Genomic DNA, 22,670 nt, shown 5'->3' with positions numbered 1-22,670 from the left:
GGCAGAGAACCTTGATGAGACAGTGTGCAAAGCAGGGTCACCAGCTTTTGCCTCTGCCAACACCAGCAGGGAAAACTTGGGCTTTAATGGTGATTTTTTTTTTAATGAAAGGAAACTTTCTTTGTGAAATAAATAAGATTAGTAAATCTTGGGTATGAATTTTAAGGACAAAAATGTTTTTCTTTCCTTTCCAGCTATATGCCCTTGTCCCCTGTTCTTTAGATATTTGAATTCTTTTATTTTATTATTGTTCTTCTACTAATTTTCCAAACAAGCTGACTTCTATTTTTTTTCCCCCAAGACGATTTCTAGTTTTTTTTTCCCCATCATGAGGAGAGACAGGGTTTAGGGGAATCCAAGAAGGTTGGAGTCAGCTGTCCATTTTCACCCCTTGCCCTTGTATCATCCGAATCACACTTTCCTTTCAGGTGTGGGTAGTCGGGCCCTGGAAAGAAAAGATTCAGGTGAGCGCTCGCCTGCAGTAAGGCGTCCCGACCCCATCCTAATATAGTCACTAATGACCTCATTTCTTGAAGCTGTTTTAATTCTAATCTTTGTTTTATTCTGTTTGTAGCTTTTTTAAAAAAAGCAATATTTTATTACAAATCTTCTTACAAGAAAACTAATGTATTGAGAAATGATTAATTTTGCATGACACACACACACACACACACACAAATACAGGAATTTAGCCACATATATCACAGATTTGTTTGTTTTATTGTAGATATCATTTTTTAACATTTAGCAAATACAAAGAGATCAAGAAACTGAAAATCTCCATATTGGGGATATGCTAAAGTTAGAGAATAATTCACACTTCTCTAGAACTGTATTACAGTTTGTAAAAACCTCCAAATGTATCTTGTCAGCAGTCACTACAATTTTGTGAGGTCGTACATTCACTCGACAAATTCATGTTAAGGGCTCACTACAATCCCACTGTGGGCCTCTAAAGGGACAGGCACTTTTGTAGGCACTTGTGGGTATACAAAGGAACAAAACAATACAAATTCCTGCTCTCTTATTCCAAATATGAATGGCCATAATTCATTCTTACCATGAATATCATGGACATTCTCACACACACACACACACACACACACACGTAATCATGTAACTACATTGTATAACTTCATTGTGAAAATGATGATTTCTAAGGATAGCATGACTGTTACCTGAAAACTAAAATAACTAAATGTACATTTCCTTCTTTTCAAGAAACATTAACAGAGAGTTGGCAACCCATGCATTTTTTTTTCCCAGTTACTAAGTGGCTGAAACTGAACTTCTCTGCGTTTAGCTCTTGGAGACAGAGGGAAGGAATGTCTACAGTTCTCTCTCCTGCCCTCCTTGCTGGAGTTGACCACTGATTAATACCAGCCTAGCACTTGGAGTGCAACCTAAAAAATAAAAATAAACTTCACTTTCAGCTTCTCTCTCTTCATGGGAAAGCCTCAGAGTTGATTTTTCTTTTTCTGTTTTTCCCCCTTTGCAGGATGCACCTAGTATTCTTGGAACTTGTGCCTGCTGGTCATGATCAGATACTTAATTGTCAAACTACCGCCTCATTTATGCAAATCCAGTGGAATCATCTAATCATATAAAAGCAAGGAATCTAGAAATATCAGGCTAGGTCTGGCCCTAGCCCTTCTCAGTTGACCAGCAAACTGATTTTTTCCTTTAGTCTTTTCCAGTTCTGTTGTTGTATGGACGTGGCACATTATAGTCATTCACCTATTATGACACAGTTCTGCTTTAATATACTTCCCATCATTATTTATCTGTTAGGGGACAGACAGGACGGGGAAACTCTGGCTGCCAACAAACACATAGTAACAACCTACCTGAAAAGTTTTACTATTTCTAGGAATTAGAAAATGTTCTATATGGAAGAGGCACCCCTTGTAAGAATGGGAATCTGTCACTCTACTGATGGCTCCAGGGGAGATGGATGGAAAGAATGATGTTATATTTATCCAGGTTTATTAGACAAAGAAAAGCTTCAGCATTGACAAGAACGACAAACCCAGGTAAGTCTGCCTAAGAAGGATCTGGCCCTGAAATGATCCTTTCCTTTCTTTCTTCTCAATAGAATGGTCTCTTGGCGAATCGCCTGCTGCGGAGGAACAAGACAAGCAGAACGCCAATTCCCAGCTGTCCACCCTCTTTGTGGAGAAGCCTCAAACAGGATCAGTGAAAGTTGGTGAGTGCCAAGCATTAAATCTTGCTTTCCTTTTGAAATGGAGGTGAAATTCACATGGCATGAAATTTACCATTTTAAAGTGAACAACCAGTGGCTGTTAGTACACTCAGTGCTGTGCAACCACCACCTCTATCTCAACATTTTCATCACCCCAAACAGAAACCATGTACCCCACTAAGCAGTTACTGCCCATTCTCTGTCCCCTACCCCTCCCCAACCCCTGGCTAATCTGCTTTGTCTCTATGGATTTCCCTGCTCTGGATATTTGGTGTAAATGGAATCACACAATATGTGACCTTTTGTGGCTGGCTTCTTTCCAATAGCATAATGTTTCCAAGGTCCATCCAAGCTGTAGCATGAGTCAGTACTTCATTCCTTTTTATGGCTGAATACTATTCTATCATATTTATATACTAGATTCTCATTTTTCTAACCTGAAACGGAGAGTGAAAGCTATCATTTTAGGAACCTTTAGCACATAGTTGTTGAGTTCCTAGACTCAGGAGTCAGATTGGGTTCACATCACTTTCCTCATCTGTAAAATGGGGATACTACCTGTGAGGTGCTTTGAACAATGTCTGGTGTATCTTAAAGCTCTGAGCCAGTTTTGCTGTCATTGAGGCATACTCATTCCATAAGATGATTACAAATCTGCACACACACCATATGATAACAAGTAGTATCTCAGCAGAAACTAGTGGGATAGAGGGTTCACTTTGGAGACATTCATTCCAAAAATATTGATTACACACCTCCTGTTTTAGACACTGTCCTGAATACTAGTACAACATGTGAGAATTCAGAACTTACAATCTTTTTAAAAATTTATTTATTTTGAGAGAAAGAGAAAGTGGGGCAGGGGCAGAGAGAGAAAGAGAGAGAGAGAGAATCCCAAGCAGTCTCAGCACCATCAACACAGATTCCAAGGCAGGGCTCCACATAACAAACCGTGAGACCATGACCTAAACCAAAATTGAGAGTCAGATTCCTAACCAACTGAGCCACCTAGGTGCCCCAGAACTTACAGTCTTAATGGGAGGAACAGACAATGAGAAATTAAACAAACAGATAATCACAAAAGCCAAGTGCCATGAAGGAAATAAACAGGGTGGTAAGTTAGAGAGGACCTAGTGGTCCAGGAATTTTCACAAAATAAGTTTTTATAAGGAATATATTGTGATCAGAACAAATGAGCCACCTAGCTGACTGGTTATATTCTAAAATGACCTCTTTTAGGTCTAGAATATAGGAGTACATTGCATGTGGATGGAAATATTTGTTCCCCTTGTATTTCTAGAAGACACCAAAGTGCTTGGCTGGATGCTAGGCTAGAATTTTTATGTCCTTAGGGCCCAAAAATCAATACAAATGGATAAGTAGTTTTATTTCAAAAAGATCAATTTTATTTAGTCACATTTAGTCATGTAAATCCAGACTTCCCATCATCTTGCCTAATAAAGAGGATGGAAAAAATCCATACATTTGTGAGGCTTTCCATTTTTATTTCATTTATACATGATAAAGCCAAACAAAAAGTATTTCCTTATTAACCCATTGCTCCTTTTCTGCCTCATAACTTCAAAAACAGAACAAGTTGGAGTACCCTAAGAACTCCTAGGGCATGCATAAAAAATCAGGGCACCAGTCACATCACAGCCTCTGCAGGGCAATCCTGTGTAACTCCTTCCAGTTGAGAGCAAAACTAATGGCACTTTTTACGCCACAGTCTGAATTGCTTGTGCTTTTTCTAGGTGAAAATATCACCTTTATAGCCAAAGTCAAGGCTGAAGACCTTCTTAGAAAACCCACCATCAAATGGTTCAAAGGGAAATGGATGGATCTGGCCAGCAAAGCTGGGAAGCACCTTCAGCTGAAGGAAACCTTCGAAAGGCAAACCCGGGTATGGCCCTTATCTCCTGGCACAGGGTTCAGTTCAGTCATTCCTTCTGTGTCATTTTGAGGTTCAGCTTTGAGAGATTTCAGCCCCAGAAAATTCTCTAGAGTTACCACTCCTAGTGCCTATACTTGAGCCTGGTTGCCCTGCTGTGCCAGAGGCTGGGGAGCACATTGACCCCCTCCTATGTTGACAGCACTGTGCTGGAGCTCCCAGATGAAAAACATTAAGCCAATGCTGAGGAATTTCAAAAATATCTGAGATGTGATAGCTTCTGTCCATTGGCAAGGTGGGGCTGAAATATGCCGGATGCATTTTGTTGCAGATGTACACATTTGAGATGCAGATCATTAAGGCCAAAGAGAACTATGCAGGAAACTACAGGTGCGAGGTCACCTATAAGGATAAGTTTGACAGCTGCACATTCGATCTTGAAGTACATGGTAAGAAAGTCTTCTTGTCTGGATAGATGTGGTTTTTTCCCCCATGGGATGTGACGGGATAGAGGAGAAGAGGGTCATTTAATACTATGAGATTTTGAAAATAAAGTTTTCTTTCAAACTGTGTGTGTTTCTGATTGTGGTAGTCTCAGCAAGCCTGCTGAGTTAAATTGTTATGAAGCAATTTAAAAATGGAGTTTCAGGGGATTTTACTGCTAGGTACCTCTTGTCCATGCTATCTGTATTCCTTCAATCTTCTGGATAAGGGCTGATGCCATTTGTTCTTCTACTGAATGTGCCTGTTTCATTGGGTCAACTTATTCCCACTCAAGTTTGGGGGATAATTTCATATGGTACCAAGGATGTCAGGATACCCAGGTGGAAGGGAGGATTTCTCTTCTAAGGACTAATGTCAGATGGGGAATTTCTCCATCCATATGTTCTGTGTGCTGCCCAGAGTGAATTTAATAGGGTAAATGTAAATGTGTGCATGTAGATTAGGAAAAAACCACTTCTATAAGTATACAAACAGAAAGTGGACTTGGCGGCAAAGATCATAAACTTAAGATGAATCCAAAGTGTGATAAAGCCACAAGAAACAAAGCTGGTGTAATTTAATACTGGGCTATAACAAGTGGAATAGGATCTAGGCTTAGAAAATAACACTACTCTCACAACATGCTACTTGTTCCACATTTAGAGTAATGTCTTTGGCCATGGGCACCATACATCAACCTGGTTCTCTTCTGGAGTAAGGTACCCAGCAGGATGAAGAACCCAGAAACCACACCCTAATCAGCTGAATATGGTGTGAACGAGGCCAGGCATCCATAACAGATAAATAGGGGAAGTGCTGTCACACGAAAGTGTTTCAGACAAATCAGAATCTAAAGGTAGGAGTTATGAGGAGGTGAAAAAAAAAATTTTTTTTTACTTAACTTCAGCATGAGTTCTTTCATTAAAGCTATGTACACAGCCTGGAAAGAGTATGAAACCCCATTTCAAGAGACGCCAAGTAAAGCCTGGGTGATCATGGACGTGCTGTAGAGATTTCTGTATCAAGTGGGAATCTGGTCCTGAGCAGGGCCTCTTCAACCTGGCCAGGAATCTCTGAGAATCACCTGAAGGGATTTTGAAGAGTATTAATTTCTGGGTGCCTGTCCCTTATCTGGTGAATCAAAATCTCCAGCAAGGAGATCAAGAAGCTGATTTTTTTTTTTTTTAATTCTTCGGGTAATTCTAGTGGAAAGGCAGGTATAATGACAGCTAGATATGGTACCTCCTATAGTCCCCACATCAATTCTGTGTGAGGGAGGATGAGGTATGATGCCTCAGCCGCTCAGCCATCCAGGAGGAGAGACATCCCCCACTCCACCTGGCGTTCCGTCCATCTGAGGAATTCCCACAGCCTGGAAAGGAACTGAGCACAAAATTGCCTTCTTAATGGGTATTTATTTTATTGTTTTCTTTCCTTTCAAAGAATCTACTGGGACTACTCCAAACATTGACATCAGATCTGCTTTCAAGAGAAGGTAACTTCAAAAGGGGAACGTAGGTAGCTTTGGTATAACGTGCAAGTGCAGGGTTTTCAAACACATATTCCCTTCCTCCACACTCTTGTCTTCCAGATGAGAGCACCTCTTCACTCTTGTCAAACATACTATGTATCCAAAGGTTAGTGTTCTAGAAAAGCTGTAGGTTTAATTTCAAATCAGATGTATACTGATCATTTTTTAGATTATTCTGGTCATAGTGAAGCTCCTATTTTTTTGAAAACACACTTTTAGCCTCTTCACGTGTGACTTTGTCCTTAATTACATTATTTTCTACCAAATGTCCAACAAAGATGTATAATGATATAGCATCAGTTGAGTGATGTCAGAAAACTTTTATTTATATTGCTTTTCATCTAGAAATTACTTATGGAGCCATTCTCCACAATTAAGTAGTGACTTATCGAAGTTAGCGCTATTTAAATATTGGATTATTAAATGAAAGACCACTGAGTCCACTAGAATAAAGAATACTGTAGAAAGGCAAAATATAGATACCCATTTGATTTATTTTGCAACTGCCAAGCTTGAAAAATTGGGGGTTGGGGGACATGGAAGAAAAATGAAAAACAAAAAAAGTTCCAGTCTACAGGAAATGTAACTAGCCCCTTCCAGACATTATCTTACTCTCTGTACTTAATTTTTCCATAATGTAAGTTCATTAATGAGAGCAAATATTTTGTTCTTCTCAAGACTGAATCCACTTAGTTTTGTTGATAAGGAAAATCATCCCAACCTATCATAAAGCAATGATTTAGTCTGTTAATAAAAGGCATATTTCTCTCCTAAATTATGAATAAATGAAAATTTTAATTACTTAAAATATATTTAATATTACCTGCTCAATAAGTTGTTATTTTTTTAAGTCATAAGTTCGAATCCTATTACTTTCTTCCACCTTCCCTTTCTCCATGATCAGCAAATGCGTAGGTCTAAAACTATGCTCATCCTATGAGCATAGTTCTAAGAAAGGGAGACATAATCTACTAATTTTTGTGCTTTAAAAGAATAGAAATGTGTTTTCTTCAAAAGGTCTTCTCTAAATACCTGCTATTAAAGAAATTTTGGGAACACATTATTTGAGTTTAATTCTTATAACTTACGTGTTATACACACTGTTTTTAAACCCGCAGACTCTTTTCTTAGAAACCATAACTAACATTTGTAAAGAGCAGGAAACAAAATCTTCATTAAAAAATTAAACATGTAAGTAAATATGTAGTGCCATTTAAATGTCAGCTCCATAGCTTCTATTTAGAGTTTCTACGAAATCATGAAGGTGGCTGCATGCCTAATTTAAGATGCATTTCTCTATAGGAAAGTATTCCTAGTAAAGGGATCATCAATAATTCAAAGTCAAATTTTTGAAAAATACATTTGAAAAGGTATAAATATCAATAAGAAAATGAAAAGTTTATAATGATTTCCCTTTAAAACAGAAAGGAATGCATCTTTTAAAAAGCTCTGCACTAGTTCCATTTTTGTTATGTTGGTATCACATTATCTGATTCAACTATTGATGGGCACAAAGAAGTTACCTTTGAATATAAGCTCTGTACTTATATATTTGACACTGGTATACTTCGTTCTCCAAGCCAATCTCTGACATCAATAACAGAGATCAGCAAAAGTCCTTTGCTTTTTACACAGGTATGTTTCTACAGCCCCCAAACTTGGAAAAACAAAGTACTTTGTGTTGCTTGGCTTAAGTGCATTTGTGTTACTCTGTTTTAACACAAATCCAAGCAGTTTTATATATGCAATCTACAAAAATGTGTCTTCTGAAATCATAGAGTAACACAAGCTCTTCATGTTTACTTTTCCACAAGTACATACCCCAAAACTTAAAATGTCACTTGTGTGAAAAGAAATAGTTTGTGTTGATTTAGTCCCATGACTTGTGTGCCAGTACAAAATTGCATATACGTTATATGTAGAGTGTTTGGGGGAAACTGTTGTGTATATGTCTCAGCATTAAACCCAGATTTGCTTTTTTTTTTTGTTAATGACAGTGGAGAAGGTCAAGAGGATGCAGGGGAGCTTGACTTTAGTGGTCTCCTGAAACGTAGGTGAGAACCGAGCGATGGAGTGAGGCGCTGTGGCCTGGAAATCTTTTAAACACTCACTGAGAGAAGTCAAGTTTAAAGTGGATGTTTTTCGAAGAATTTCTCATTTCTTAAAACGTGTTTCGCTTATAGAATATAACACAGAGTCAACTAAGAAAGAGACAGAGAAACCAAAGCATACTAATCTGCTAAAGATTTTAGCTGATGCTTTTTAACCTTCTTTTTAAATCTTTCATGAGTTTCACATGTTTTCTTAGTTGGGGATGAGGAGATCTGAAAACTGAGGCAGAAGACTTAAATATCTAGAAGCCTCTGATTTCTCTAATAATTTCTATCATTTCAAGCATGATCAAATAACTAGAGCCTCTATTCTCCTGCCTTTGATATTTTACCAAAAAATCAGTTCAGTTTCACAATTTTGGTAAAAGTCTGCAGGTGTATGTGTGTGTGTGTATATATATATGTATATATATATATATGTATATATATATATAATGTTTTTAAAGGAAGACCTATTTTAAAATAGTATTTGTGATTGTATTTCATCAAATCTAAGACACCATTCATTTTAATATATGTGTTTTATAAATCAGCAAGCAATGAAAACATTGCTCCAAAGTGTTTATTATGACACACTATTGATTATAGGATACATCCTTATTTTAAAAATGTTTAGAAGTCAAAAAATATGCATTTTAGAGATAAATTAGTAAAATAGAAATAAATGTTTAGTATTATCAGTCACACTCCCTAACATTGTTCTCTTACAATAAAATTTATAGATTTCATTATGGATATTCAGTACATAACAATTTTATAGGATTTCTCCCCATATATGCATATACATAATCATATAATGTATTATGTGTTTTGTATAAAGCTATACATATTCAGATATTTATTATAGCACAACTAAAAGAAATTGATATTTGCTGAGATTTTATTTACCTACCAAATGTGCAAATAAATCATAAAACTATGATTCTAAATTAATAATATATAATATTGATATCAGTTTTCATTAACTTTTCAGGTTCATTTTTTATTACTTTTAGTGCTTTCTATGGTTACTAAAGAAATGTGTATAAATACACTTCACAACAAATTACAAGTAGAATAAAATGGACTTGTGTCTGTTCTCAGTTTAGTTGGATGGCTTTATTCAAGTCCTTATGAATGAAAAATTCCCCCAGGTCTAAAAGTTGAGGTTGAGAACAGAAATATTAACAGTATTGTTAATATTTAATAATTTAATAAATATTGGTAATTTATTAATTACCAGTGGATATTAGCCAATCAAGAGACGTTGGCAGTATCAAATATACCTTTCCCTCTTTGGCTACTTCAAATAATCATTAGTCTCAATAATACCTATTAATTCCCCAAATTTATTTAAAGCAATAGTATATGAAGTGACCCTAAGTGAAACTTACCCTTCCTCACTTTACAGGTGAGAAATCAAAGACCAGACCTATCAAGTAACTTACCCCAAGTCATACAGCTAGAGACAGGGCAGGGACCTAAATCCACGTTTTCCTCTGAGGCAGCTCATTCCATATCAGAAATACCACACTGAATCTACTTTGGAAGTTGGTGCTTCAGTTTATAATACAAATTGACACTGTAGGAAGACAAGAGATTTTTTTTCCTCCTGCAATCATTTACTCAACCAGGAAAACACTAAGTGCTTCCTTTGTGCCTTCTGTGTGCCAGTGCCTTCCAGTGCCTGGAATGCAGAAAGGGCTGTAATACACATTTGTGGGAAGGAAAAGGTGGTGGTAAAAATATGGATGTGGGTCTCAACTCTCCCAGTTACAAACTGCATGACTGGTCAAATTACATTCCTCTCTGAGATTTGTTTTCCACATCTGTAAACGTGGAGAACAAAAACTACTTGAATCAAATGTAAAAAGCTGGCTCATAGTAGATGTCAAATATTCACTCCCACCAAAAATGTGACATTTTCCTTTGAAGAGCCTTTATTCATAAAAAGACATAATACACATACACACACACACATACACACACACGAATCAATCAATCAAGATGTAATACAATAGATTATTAAACACCATGCTCTGATTAAAAAGGAAAAAAGAAAGAAAAAAGAATGACTACTAGTAGTTTGTAGAGTCAAAGAAATCTAATTAATGATCAAAATTACTGAAGACAAAATGGGCAGCAAACATGTCTCCAGTTCTCACTTTCTTTACATCCCCTAATTATGATTTTGACTCATAATTAAATTGTTAGCATAAGACTATATTCATTTAATATACTATACTAATCATTTTAACTTTAGAAATCATTGTGTTTTCCTACTAATTTGTGAATTGCATGTGTTTTCATTGTGGCAATGACACCATTTCTACTCCAAGAGTGTGTGGCAAAATCCCTATCAAAATAAATATCTTTATATCTCTCTACAACATCTCTCTACAACAAAAGATCTCCTTGACCTGAACAAAACTGGAGTATTTCAAATAGACATTAGCTAAATTGGAATAAATCTATTAGGCAAAATCTTGTTATGGGATATTATATATATATATATATATATATATATATAGCAATTATAGAAATTTTATATAGAAGAAAACTTTCAAGTATATATATAGAAATTTTATATAGAATATAATATATATTTACATATAAATATATATTTCTATATACATATATAGAAATTTTATATAGAATAAAACTTTCAAGTATATATATACTTGATGGTCCTAGTAAAGTACAAAGCAATCATAGAAATTTTATATAGAATAAAAAATTTCTATGATTGCTTTGTACTTTACTAGGACCATCAAGTTATAGAAATTTTGATGTAGATGAAAGTACTGTGAATGTTATATAGGTCTATCCCAATGCTTGAAAAGGAATCAGTAGTGCCTATAGAAGACGAATTTCTCTCCTACTGTAATTTAATATAACCATGCAGATAGGGCCATGCACAGCCACCATGGTAAGTAAAGATATATTCTGGATGAGTTAAGGTAATGCTACAGGTAGAAGCCTTGACCTCACATTCAAGTAAAAAATAATGAATACTTCTCCTTGCAATTTGGAATTGAATTAAGTAATAGAAAAAGATGGACAAGGAAAGAGGTTACTGGTGTGTGTATACCAAGTTTGCTAAGATTAAGAAGATAGTAGAGCAAGGTGTATTTTGGTGTTTTAATGAAAAAAAAATGGTGAGGATGATTGGTTTTATGAATCTACCAACAAAACTGACTTAAGAAATCACACTGACAACAATGATCTTTATACTGGCTTCCCTTACATAAATATTCACATCATGGATCCAGGTATGTCTTAGTATTTGACTTGTTCTTCTTGCCATTTTAATCTAGTTTGGTATCTTTAAATCCTTTTACCAGTGTTGGGAGGATACTCGAAATGTGGATGTAATTCTTCTTGGTTGAAATACAAATTTAACACAATGTAATATGGCATATTTTTTACAGTGAGGGGACTATTTAGGCTGGAATACAAAAAAAAAATAGAGCACTAATAAAGTGGTTGAAGAAACACATACAAAGACTATACATAGGTACACACATTTTAATTGTAGTTTTCCAAGACTTTCTACAAAATATTTAAAGGATGTATTTGAAATTTAGACTGCTTTCAGACAGTAAACCTAGTAGATCTGGCAAATTATTACCAATATTCCAACTTCAGGACAATTTTCTTAAGCTTTTCAATTTATCTGTGTTAATAGAGTGTGTAGTTATTATCTCAGTGACATATGAAAATAATACTTGCGTATTGAGCTTTTAAGAGGCACATTTCCCTAATGGTGTTATCTGGTCCTTCCCATAAAGGTTACTGACAGGCCAATGACCTCCCACTTCCTTCCACTTTCCAGGAGATTTGCCTCAGCATCCTCCTCCACTGGGCAAAAAGACTGACACGACAATGTAAATTAGAAGTCATCCTTGCCTAACGCCACCCTAAATTCTATGTTAATATTTATATTCTCCTCTCCTTCCCTATGATTACAATCCAGTATTTTCTCAAAAAGTGCAGAAACAGGTGTAATTAATGTGACAATACAAACACATGTAACCCATCATTTGCTAACATGATAGCAAGAATCTGTTTTCTCACTGGTGTTTAAGATGTGTTGACCAGTTTTCCTGAAAAATCATGCCCAAACCAGCATTATTCACAGTAAGTAGTTACGGTAACATTTCCAAATTAACCTGATAAAAACAGTCAACTAAGTCTTTCTTTAAAAATCAGGATTATTTAGCCAACAAAGGAAATCAATTTAAGTTACATTTTGCTTTTAAACTAGTGTTTATTCTTGATTTTTTCTTTCATTTATTGGTTTTAAAATAAGGACAGACAAGTGTACTTTAAATCTCATATCATGTGTGTCCTTTATATTTTCCGTATGTTCTTTAGTCAGTGATCAAAATTTGGGATCATAATTTTGATAATTACACTAAGAAGTTATTTTCCCTTTGTTCATGGGACCTTAGCCATTTGCTTTAAAAGTTTAACATTTAGGGGTGCCTGAGTGGTTCAGTAAGTTAAGTGTCTGACCTCGGCTCAGGTCATGATCTTGAGTTCGTGGGTTTGAGTCCCGTGTTAGCTCTGTACTGACAGCTCAGAGCCTGGAGCCTGCTTCAGATTCTGTGGTCTCCCTCTCTCTCTGCCTCTCCCCAACTCGCGCTCTATCTCTCGAAAATAAATAAACATTAAAAAGATTTTAAAAAAAAACAAACAAAAGTTTAACACTTATATTTTTATAATTCATACCCAACCTGCTTTCAAAAAATTTCAAGACAGTGCTTTAAGACGAGATATGAGAGAATTTTTGGCCTCATTTTCCTTTTCTCCTGCCAATTTAGAAAAAAAAAATATTTAAAAAAGTGAATGTATCCACAAAAATCATATTTAAGAAAAAAACAAAAACCATTCTGGCAGTGTCAATTTTTTTTTTTTTGTATATAAAACAGCGAAAAATGGTTAGTGAACACATTCACTAATATGGTAGGAAAATGCAATTTGCAAAATCCTAAGATTTGAAATACTTATTTGTATGTACTGTCTTCATATATAAGCTAGAATGTATACAATGAAGGTAGAAAGAGATCATTTTTCTTTTATAGACCAATATTTAAATCTTCTCATTCTTAGTCCACTTTTCCGAATTATTTCAGTTGCCTATAGCCTAGATGTCAACTGATCTTAAGTTCCTCAAAATCTCACCTTCTCTTTAAACTTTCAAGTTGAAAATAAGTAAAAACATCTTCAGAACACTTCCTGATACCTTTCTCTCTCCCTAATATTGTATTGTTAACTAGGAAAGCGAGAGCGTCAATATAAGCTCACACACCTGATCTTTAACTATATGGAAGTTTCCTTGAGACCGCGGCCTTTAAGTACTCAGCCTTTAAAGAGGGGGACTTTTAACACTGAACCGACAAATCGGTACTATACTCCAGCCTTTCTTGTGCTTCGGGGCCGGTGGACGGCTACTAAATTAGGCAATGTTCTCCCCGGTTAGGGAGGTGAAGCCTCAGGAGGAAGAACCCGAGGTAGACGTGTGGGAGCTGCTGAAGAATGCGAACCCCAACGAGTATGAGAAGATCGCCTTCCAGTACGGCATCACCGACCTGCGCGGCATGCTCAGGCGGCTCAAGCGCATGCGCAGAGTGGAGAAGAAGAGCGCAGGTGAGCTCTCCTTGGGGAGGTGGCAGCGGGGCCAGCATCCAAAGCGGACCAAACAAATGACGGCGAACTCCTTGCAGGGATGCTTCCTGTCTCTCTCTGGGTTTGAGGCGGGGATGGATGGGGCGGAATTTGCAGGGGTTACACTTCTTACCTTTGGCTTTGGGCGGAGGAGTTCACTGCTCTGCACATCAGTAGCTATGAGGATAGCAGGTAGCTAGTAAACACTTAAGGTAACGGAGATTGACTTTACAAGTACCTCATACAGCGTGTAACAGAACAATAAATATCTTCACTCTCACTGGGAATTTCTCAGTGGCCCTTTCTCCAGACTCCATATCTCCCTCACTCTGAAATTCTTGATTCTTACTTACAGTAGATTCGATGTCTCTGTTTTGCCATCATATTCTTCCACCCATTAAATGGGGACTGGGAAATTCACTTCTCACACCCAGTGCGGTTGTAAAACAGCTATGCTGCTCCCTTGAGATCTGAAGTGAATGGATTTTGTTGTGGTTTTAAATATCTCTTAAAAAAAATACTTTGAGATGTTGAAATTTAAAATTTACAGAAAGAAAAACAAGAGCGACACATTTTAAACTGATCATAAGCTCTTCAAAGTTTCCTATATTTGGTCATGGTCAGTTATCCGTTTTGTGACACATCAAGGTACCATATCAATCCTATTATTGTTTACTGTTTGTTAATGTCCAAATCGAATTTATTTATTTATTTATTTATTTATTTATTTATTTATTTATTTATTTATGTAGGCACCCAACCTGGATGTCCAAGCAGAATTTAAAGTCTCTTACCATTTCTTTTAAAAAATCTGCCCTTTATTTCTAAACCTCCCTGTAAACTGGGTGAGAAATGGACCCAGAGAAATATAGAAGTGTTTTGTTTTTTGCTTTGTTTACATAAGTCAGCCATTCTCACTATTTCAAAACTTCAAAACCTTCAGAAGTTTAATTCTTGAGAGGTATCTGAGATGATATAGTCATCACAAACATGTTAAATGCCAAAGTATAGAGCCAGCTGATATCTCTTTTCCCCCACACTGGCCTAATTCTTGCCATTAGCTCTGAATTGATGTCATGAGGTATATGATAAATAACTTTTTTAAAGCTAGTATTTATTATATCATGTTAAAATATGAGGAAGTGAGTTTAAGCAATACTATGGCAAAGTCTCAATGATGGAAATAGAAGCAGAAAAATTCCATGAGGCATTCCACAGGTGTACATATTTTCCAAACTGTCTAAATGAGTATTATCTTTAAAATCAGGGAAAAACTATTTATTTTTTTTTAATTTTTTAATGTGTATTTATTTTTGAGAGACAGAGAGAGACAGAGCACAAGCAGGGGAGGGGCAGAGAGAGGGAGACACAGAATCCAAAGCAGGCTCCAGGCTCCGGCTGTCAGCACAGAACCAGACACGGGACTCGAACTCAGAAACTGTGAGATCATGACCTGAGTGAAGTCGGGCGCTTAACTGACTGAGCCACCCAGACGCCCCAAAAACTATTAAATTTAAAAAGAAGTTAATTTCTGCTTAGGACCTTTCAAAGATAATCTTTTTTTAAAACTACTATGTTCTATGTTATTTAAAATGTTTTGAAGTCCTGAGTTCCTAACCATATATGTATGAAGTATTTCATATGTGTCACTATTTGGACAAGTTTCCACAGTACAAAACTTTGATAAGTCTACTATTTGAATTAGTCAAAGGCATTCAATTTCATCTTATGAGTCATTGAATTTATCTCATAAACTCTGTGTTAAAAAACTGTGACATACAAGAAGTACAGAGATAATGCCAATAATCCTGATAGGAATCATGCTAGAATAGGCATATTCTTCGAGTTCACTTTCATCTGGATCCTTTATAATTTCCTGAAGTCATTTTTTTTTATATTAAATTTATTGGCCAATTGGTTTCCATACAACAGCCGGGGCTCATCCCAACAGGTGCCCTCCTCAATACCAGGACAGTCATTTTTAAAGGCTCTTCAATACTCTTATGTTTCTTTCAAAAACATGTGGGTTCTCTTCAAATTGCTAAGCCATATTATGATATATAAATCAACACAGAATTCTAAAATATAGAGGATAATTTGGAAGGTTCCTAATTTATTTCTACTTTGAGTCTCCATTTTTCATTTAGTTTTAGGTTCTTATTCATACATCGACTATTTAAATTCACAGCATATGTATGTACATATTGACATAGTTTTGCTTTTTCTCTCTACCAGCTTTTGCAAAAATTCTTGACCCTGCATATCAGGTTGATAAAGGAGGCAGAGTAAGGTTTGTTGTGGAACTGGCAGACCCAAAGTTGGAGGTGAAATGGTATAAAAATGGTCAAGAGATTCGACCCAGTACAAAGTAAGTGGGCTTTGCAAATAATCAGTGATAGCTACATAAATCAAACAGTAGTTTGACTTAATTTTCTATGAATAAAAACACGCTTTTGTTATACCTTTTTAATGCAAAATCACATGAAGGGGGAGTAAAAACTTTTCATGTGTTTTGGAGCCATTAAGATTACAGTGCTATCTAAATAAAACTTTGTTTTATGTTTTAATTCTATACAAACTATTTTGAGTTATTTCAGTTCCAGTTTTGTGTCAATATAGGTTATATGTGATTATTTCAGAGCACTGTCAGAACTTCTCCCAATTTTTAAAATAAAATTTTGAAAATTTTGAAATATATATTTGACATACCAGCTGGGAATCACACCTTATAATTAGAGAACTTTTGTTTTTCCAAAAGAGCATCTAAAGCCTGTATTTTATTTCTTGGCCCTCTCTCAAATGAAGGAAACAGACTAATCCCTGATGTCTGATGGTATTGCTAGTCTATTATGAAACTACTTTACACAGATCCTTCTCAGCCTGAGAGATTTTCAACTCCAATATATTTTTTTAAGTTAACAGGAGCCACACGCACATTTATAAAAAGACTTTAATCCTGAAAATCTGTCACTTCTGGAGTGCAATTAGGTGGTTTCCAATTTCTTAATGTGGTCATGCTTACAGAGTGACTTTGTGATAATAATGTTTGTGTCTGATAAAAATCTCTTGAAAGCGGCTTGAATTTACCAAAAACATAATTTTAATCAGTTATTTTTATCTATAAGATGTTGTGTAATGCTTTATTCTTGAAGTCTTCAATTAGAAGATTTTCCAAATAAGAACTTTTTCTTTAGTTTGTTATAATGCCCTAATATACTCATCCATAATCCAGATCACAGACAATTAAATTTTGTGATATTCCTGGCTTTTAGTTTTTTGTCTCCAAATGCTCAAGTTCTTTTTTAGTAGATTGTTACTGTGATATGATAATACTAGTTCTTAAGCTCATTTAAAAGAACATCACGTTCTAAAAAATTACTGCCTGTAACAGTGATTAAGTTCACATTATTGCTTAAATTGTATAATCACTTATTCACCTAACAAAATCTATTGTGTCACTGCACTAAGCCATGAATGGAATCAAGGAATCAATGAGTAAGATTGAGTCCCTGTCCACCTGTAAACTAGATGAATCGGCAGGGGTGGGGGTGGTGCCTGAGTGGCTCAGTGGGTTAAACATCCGACTTTTGATCTCCGCTCAAGTCATGATCTTGCAGCAGTTCATGGGATCAAGCCCTGCCTCAGGGTCTACACCGACAGTGTGGAGCCTGCTTAGGATTCTCTCCCTATCTCTCTATCCCTCCCCTGATCTCTCTGTCCCTCCACCATGTTCTCTCTCTCTCTCTCTCTCTCTCTCCCCCCACCCCACATTCTCTCTCTCAAAAATAAAGAAATAAACTTTAAAAAAATAAACTAGATGAATTGGTCATTTAAAAAAATTTACAGAGTTCAAAATCTCTCTGACAACCTTAGCCAATCCTATTTTCCAACAATGGGTTAAAAAAATTAAAAAGCAAATATGTGAGTACTAATTTATATATGAAATAAAACGTCTATAAAAATACAGATGTTAAATATTATGTGTAAATATGAATATGCATTACAGTGTGCATTATGAAGCTAACAACAGTTTTCACATTTTCTGTTAACTATGTAAGATATGCTACATAAATGGCAGATCATAATTATATCCTTGACTTTCAAACATTGCTGAATTACAAGCCAAATTTGCTGGTAATAAAAAAATAAAATCAAGTTCACAGACTGTTATCTCCCTCCCATTTCAAACAGATACATCTTTGAACATAAAGGATGTGAAAGAATCATGTTTATCAATAACTGTGCGCTAACGGATGATTCAGAGTATTATGTGACAGCTGGTGATGAGAAATGTTCCACCGAGCTGTTTGTGCGAGGTAAAGTGCAATCTCTTACTGTAGTCTTCAACAACCTTTGGCACTCCTTCTCCCAAGCGTAGTTATCAAAATGAGTGTGACAGGTAAGCTCTTGAGCTCTAGGGCACAGGTAACAGCACGCCTAGAAATGGGTTTGCTTGGGGACAGACTGGCTCTGCATGGAAGCTCCTCTACACTGGCCGTTATTACGTATCCTAATTAATCTTTAAGTTTGTTGAAGACTAGAAAAGCTGAGGGGGTGGGGGGGAAGACTGGTGAGTCTAAATACCTCATGTTTTTGACTCAAGCAAACAGTATAATTATTCTAGTTATAGCTTCTGAAACCCAACAAGCTTTACTGAATAATCCTCATTTCACACATTCAGCTGATTGCAAATACACTTCTCTCAAAATCGGTTTTATTAGTGAAAGGGAATCAATGGTTGACACCGAGGGTGCTGAAGACAATCTTTTACTAAAACATTGTGAAAGGAGCTGGAGGGTGTAGATGAAGCCCTCTGAATACAGAGAGCTCTGCAATCAGAGCTCCAACCAGAACCAAAGAATCATACTGTCAGAGATTCTCCATCACAAACGTCTACCACGTGGTTTCTTATTTGCCAAAGGAAGGATATTTGATACATGTTTTGTCTGCTCTCCAGAACAGTAATTGATTTGATTTGAAGAGTCTGAGAAAATTGGGAAAACTTACCCAGGGCTGCTAACTATTTATTTTGACAACAAAGATATAAAACAAAACAAAACAAAAAACCACCTGCCAACTATCTACCACCATCTAACCATAACCCTATGGTAGATGATACTTTCTTACTGTTGGTCTTTTATCTGTGAACAAATCTGTGGTCATGAGAAGATTTCAAGCATTTAATGATTCTGATTCTCCTTTTTTTTTTTTTTTTTTTTTTTTTTTAAACAGAGCCTCCAATTATGGTAACCAAACAGCTGGAAGATATGAATGCCTACTGCGGGGAAAGAGTGGAATTAGAATGTGAGGTGTCGGAAGATGATGCTAATGTGAAATGGTAAGTAACTTTCCTGAGGTCTGTCCATTTTTAATAGATTTTTTAAAATATGCTTTTATAGATTGAAGAACAGGAAATGGCTTTTACACATATGAAAAAAATCACAACCTCATTTGTGTTAGTAGAAATGGTAACTAAAACTACAAAGATGCTGGGAGTTTTTTCACCTATGAAACTAGAAAATGATCCAGAAAATTAGACTGGTAAATGTAGGGAAGTAGGCACTTAGTAAGAAATGGATAGCTCATGGTTGTCCAGATCTGTTTGACTCCAAATCCCATGGATGCTCCTAAGTTCCAAAAGTTGCTTACTCTCACCATGCCACACTGGCAACTTACATGGAAAAATATTATATATTTTCCCTAGTTACCTTATTTTTATAGTACCTCAGAAAAATGTTTTAGGCTAAGAATCACCAATTATTTTAAAAAATAAAAGCATTTTTTTGTCCAGTTAAAGAGTGTTTTCTCAAGTTCTATGTGAGTAACATCAAAATTAAAACTAAGAGATTCATAATAAAATTAAATGCTTTGTTGAAAAGTATAGTAAATTACACAGCATGAATCTGTGGTAATTGGTACAGAGTAGATTGTTCATTCTAATCTAGAATCATAGCTATCTTTAAAACATGTTAAGTGAGGGGTGCCTGGATGGCCTAGCCAGTTAACCATCCAACTTTGGCTCAGGTCATGATCTCATGGTTGGTCCTGTCTCGGGCTCTGTGCTAACATCTCAGAGCCTGGAGCCTGCTGCAGATTCTATGTCTCCCTCTCTCTGCCTCTCTGTCTCTCTGTCTCTCTCTCTGTGTCTCTCTCTCTCTCTCTCTGAAAAATAAACATTAAAAAAATTTAAAACATATTAAGTGATGCAATTCTTATTAGTGAGTGGAAGAGGTAATATTCTCTCATAGCATATTCAACGGATCTTGTATGAGAAGAAAGAGCTTATGTTCTTTTAATGTAATTTTTTAGACAATCCTTGTTACATTATTAATCCATTTGATGTAGTGATCGTACATTCTTTAATTCAACAAATAGTTCTTAGATACCAGGATATAGCAAAAACAAAAACAAAAAAAAAACAAAACCAAGACCAATAAGGTCCATTTCCTGAAGGGTCTTTTATAAAACTTTTTATAATCTATTTAAACTCAGGTTTAAGAATGGTGAGGAGATTATTCCTGGTCCAAAATCAAGATATCGAATTAAAGTTGAGGGCAAAAAACATATTTTGATCATAGAGGGAGCAACGAAGGCTGACAGTGCAGAATATTCTGTAATGACAACGGGAGGACAATCATCTGCTAAACTTAGTGTTGACTGTAAGTAAGATCTCCTTGGGTATCTTCCAAGTTGCGTATCTACTGGTGTTGCATTTGTTAATTCAATTTTAGGAACATTTCTATCTATTTTATTTCTACTGGTGGCAATTATAAATATGTAAAATTGGATTCATTCTGAGTGTCTATGTCATATCAGTCAGGGTCTCTGAAAAAGAAATCGACTACTCAGTTTAATAGTAAAACACAGGATTGGGAAGGAAGTATAAAAATCACCTGCCACAGAAATGGTCCAAATGGTTAAGAAGCACTGTAATCCCAAGACCACATAAGTAGATGATAAATACTTAGATACAATATAAAATCCTGAAAATGTTTGTGCAACCCATGAGTGAATTTGCTATCAATTCATTAAATAAACATTCAACATTCTGCAATTACATTTGGAGTGAGAAGGAAGTTACTCAAACCAAGGGGGATCAAATGAGAACATTGTAAGAACCCATTTACTACTAAGATCCAGAAGCATGAGAGAATTTATGTACTTCCCCAAATACCTCCAAATAGTAGTCACTCCTCAATGGCAGAGTCTGTCTCTTCCAGCTGGCCATGAAATTAAGATAGCAAATCTCACAGGAAGTTTGGTAGTAACACATGCAGAGAAGAAATCCTGCTTCCTTACTTCTTTCTTAGTCCAATTATGATTCATAGGATCACTGAATTATTCAGAAGTTATCTCAGTTACACTCACTCCTTATGTATCGCGGAGTTGTGGTCATTTTCCTTTAATACCAAAACAGTTTTTTCAGCCATGGACAGATATTTGTATCCATTTAAAGCAAATACAGTCAGTTCTGCTATAATACAACACATGCATTTCTAAAATCAATATGCTACACAAAGTTATGCAATAAAACCACAAAACTAATGGGCAAAATGAAGTTATGGGCATGACACTCAAAAGTTTTGTCAGCCACACATTAAAACAAAACAATAAGAACCTAATAAAAAACAGTATCACAGTTTTACACAGGCCAAATGGTTAATAAATATGGCACTTTATGTTAAATGAGACCTAAAATTTCCTTGTGGAAGCAGTGTGGGGAGTATTGTGGTTACTGAGATACTGTGACATGGTGAGAAGAGGTTATTTGAAATTGGATGGACACTGGTAATCTCAGATGTGCATGAGTATGGTTTGTATTGCATGGGTGAATTCAAGCAGCTGGTTGATGTTTGACGTTTATGTGTGTGTGCACACGTGTGTGTGCATTTTGTACAGTTCTACCTGGCTCAGTTCACCTGGGTGCCATTTCCTCTTTTTCATGAATGAAATCATGCATAATCAAACACAAAATTTGTGTTATGTTCTGGTTGTCCCCCAATATATCAATTGCACTGGAACAAATTCTCATTTTCAAAACAAGATACCATCTTGGCCTGTCTGGAGTTTGGGTTTGGCACTTATAAGTATTGTTTCTGTAGTGAAACCTCTGAAGATTTTGACACCTCTGACTGATCAAACTGTAAACCTTGGAAAAGAAATCTGCTTGAAGTGTGAAATCTCTGAAAACATATCAGGAAAATGGACTAAAAATGGCCTACCTGTTCAAGAAAGTGACCGTCTGAAGGTCATTCACAAAGGAAGGTAAGCAAGTTAGGCGATCTGTAACTTGTCTCAATATGCACTCTTCCTCTACTTCCTAAATTACATATTTGGTGAGGAAGTTTGGAGAGTAGTCATAAAGAGAGGATCTTCTTCTGGTTCTTGGCTTCCAAATAGCAAGAATGTCTGACTTCTCTGTTCTATATCATGTCCTACCAGTGATCCTTTATCTGCACCTCATGGTATGGTACTTTGTCTATTCAAAAGCCATCAACTTGGGAATGCAAGCTGGTGCAGCCACTCTGGAAAACAGTGTGGAGGTTCCTCAAAAAACTAAAAATAGAACTACCCTATGACCCAGCAATTGCACTACTAGGTATTTATCCAAAGGATACAGGTATGCTGTTTCAAATGGGCACATGCACCCTAATGTTTATAGCAGCACTATCAACAATAGCCAAAGTATGGAAAGAACCCAAATGTCCATCGATGGATGAATGGATAAAGAAGATGTGGTATATATATACAGTGGAGAATTACTTGTCAATCAAAAAGAATGAAATCTTGCCATTTGCAACT

General features: G+C 36.0%; 1 protein-coding gene across 9 annotated transcripts in view; it reads left to right on the top strand.

The window, feature by feature from the left end:
- Positions 1–22,670, top strand: part of MYBPC1 (myosin binding protein C1) — an 87,323-nt gene that overhangs the window by 28,027 nt on the left and 36,626 nt on the right. For 6 of the 9 annotated variants that reach the window (XM_058741633.1, XM_058741629.1, XM_058741636.1 and 3 more), the window contains exons 5-16: positions 429–464; positions 2,096–2,206; positions 3,958–4,106; positions 4,426–4,543; positions 6,021–6,072; positions 8,106–8,162; positions 13,684–13,850; positions 16,104–16,236; positions 18,060–18,184; positions 19,101–19,206; positions 20,361–20,527; positions 21,971–22,133. In XM_058741633.1, coding sequence (XP_058597616.1) covers positions 429–464; positions 2,096–2,206; positions 3,958–4,106; positions 4,426–4,543; positions 6,021–6,072; positions 8,106–8,162; positions 13,684–13,850; positions 16,104–16,236; positions 18,060–18,184; positions 19,101–19,206; positions 20,361–20,527; positions 21,971–22,133 — 1,384 coding nt within the window. The remainder of the gene's footprint in view (positions 1–428; positions 465–2,095; positions 2,207–3,957; positions 4,107–4,425; positions 4,544–6,020; positions 6,073–8,105; positions 8,163–13,683; positions 13,851–16,103; positions 16,237–18,059; positions 18,185–19,100; positions 19,207–20,360; positions 20,528–21,970; positions 22,134–22,670) is intronic. The other 3 variants (XM_058741634.1, XM_058741637.1, XM_058741632.1) reach the window with 1 other exon arrangement.

The sequence above is a fragment of the Neofelis nebulosa genome, chromosome 8 (genome assembly GCF_028018385.1).
Source record: "Neofelis nebulosa isolate mNeoNeb1 chromosome 8, mNeoNeb1.pri, whole genome shotgun sequence".
Lineage (NCBI taxonomy): Eukaryota > Metazoa > Chordata > Mammalia > Carnivora > Felidae > Neofelis > Neofelis nebulosa.
Note: the sequence above shows the minus strand (reverse complement) of the source record. Positions and strands in the feature narration are given on the sequence as shown.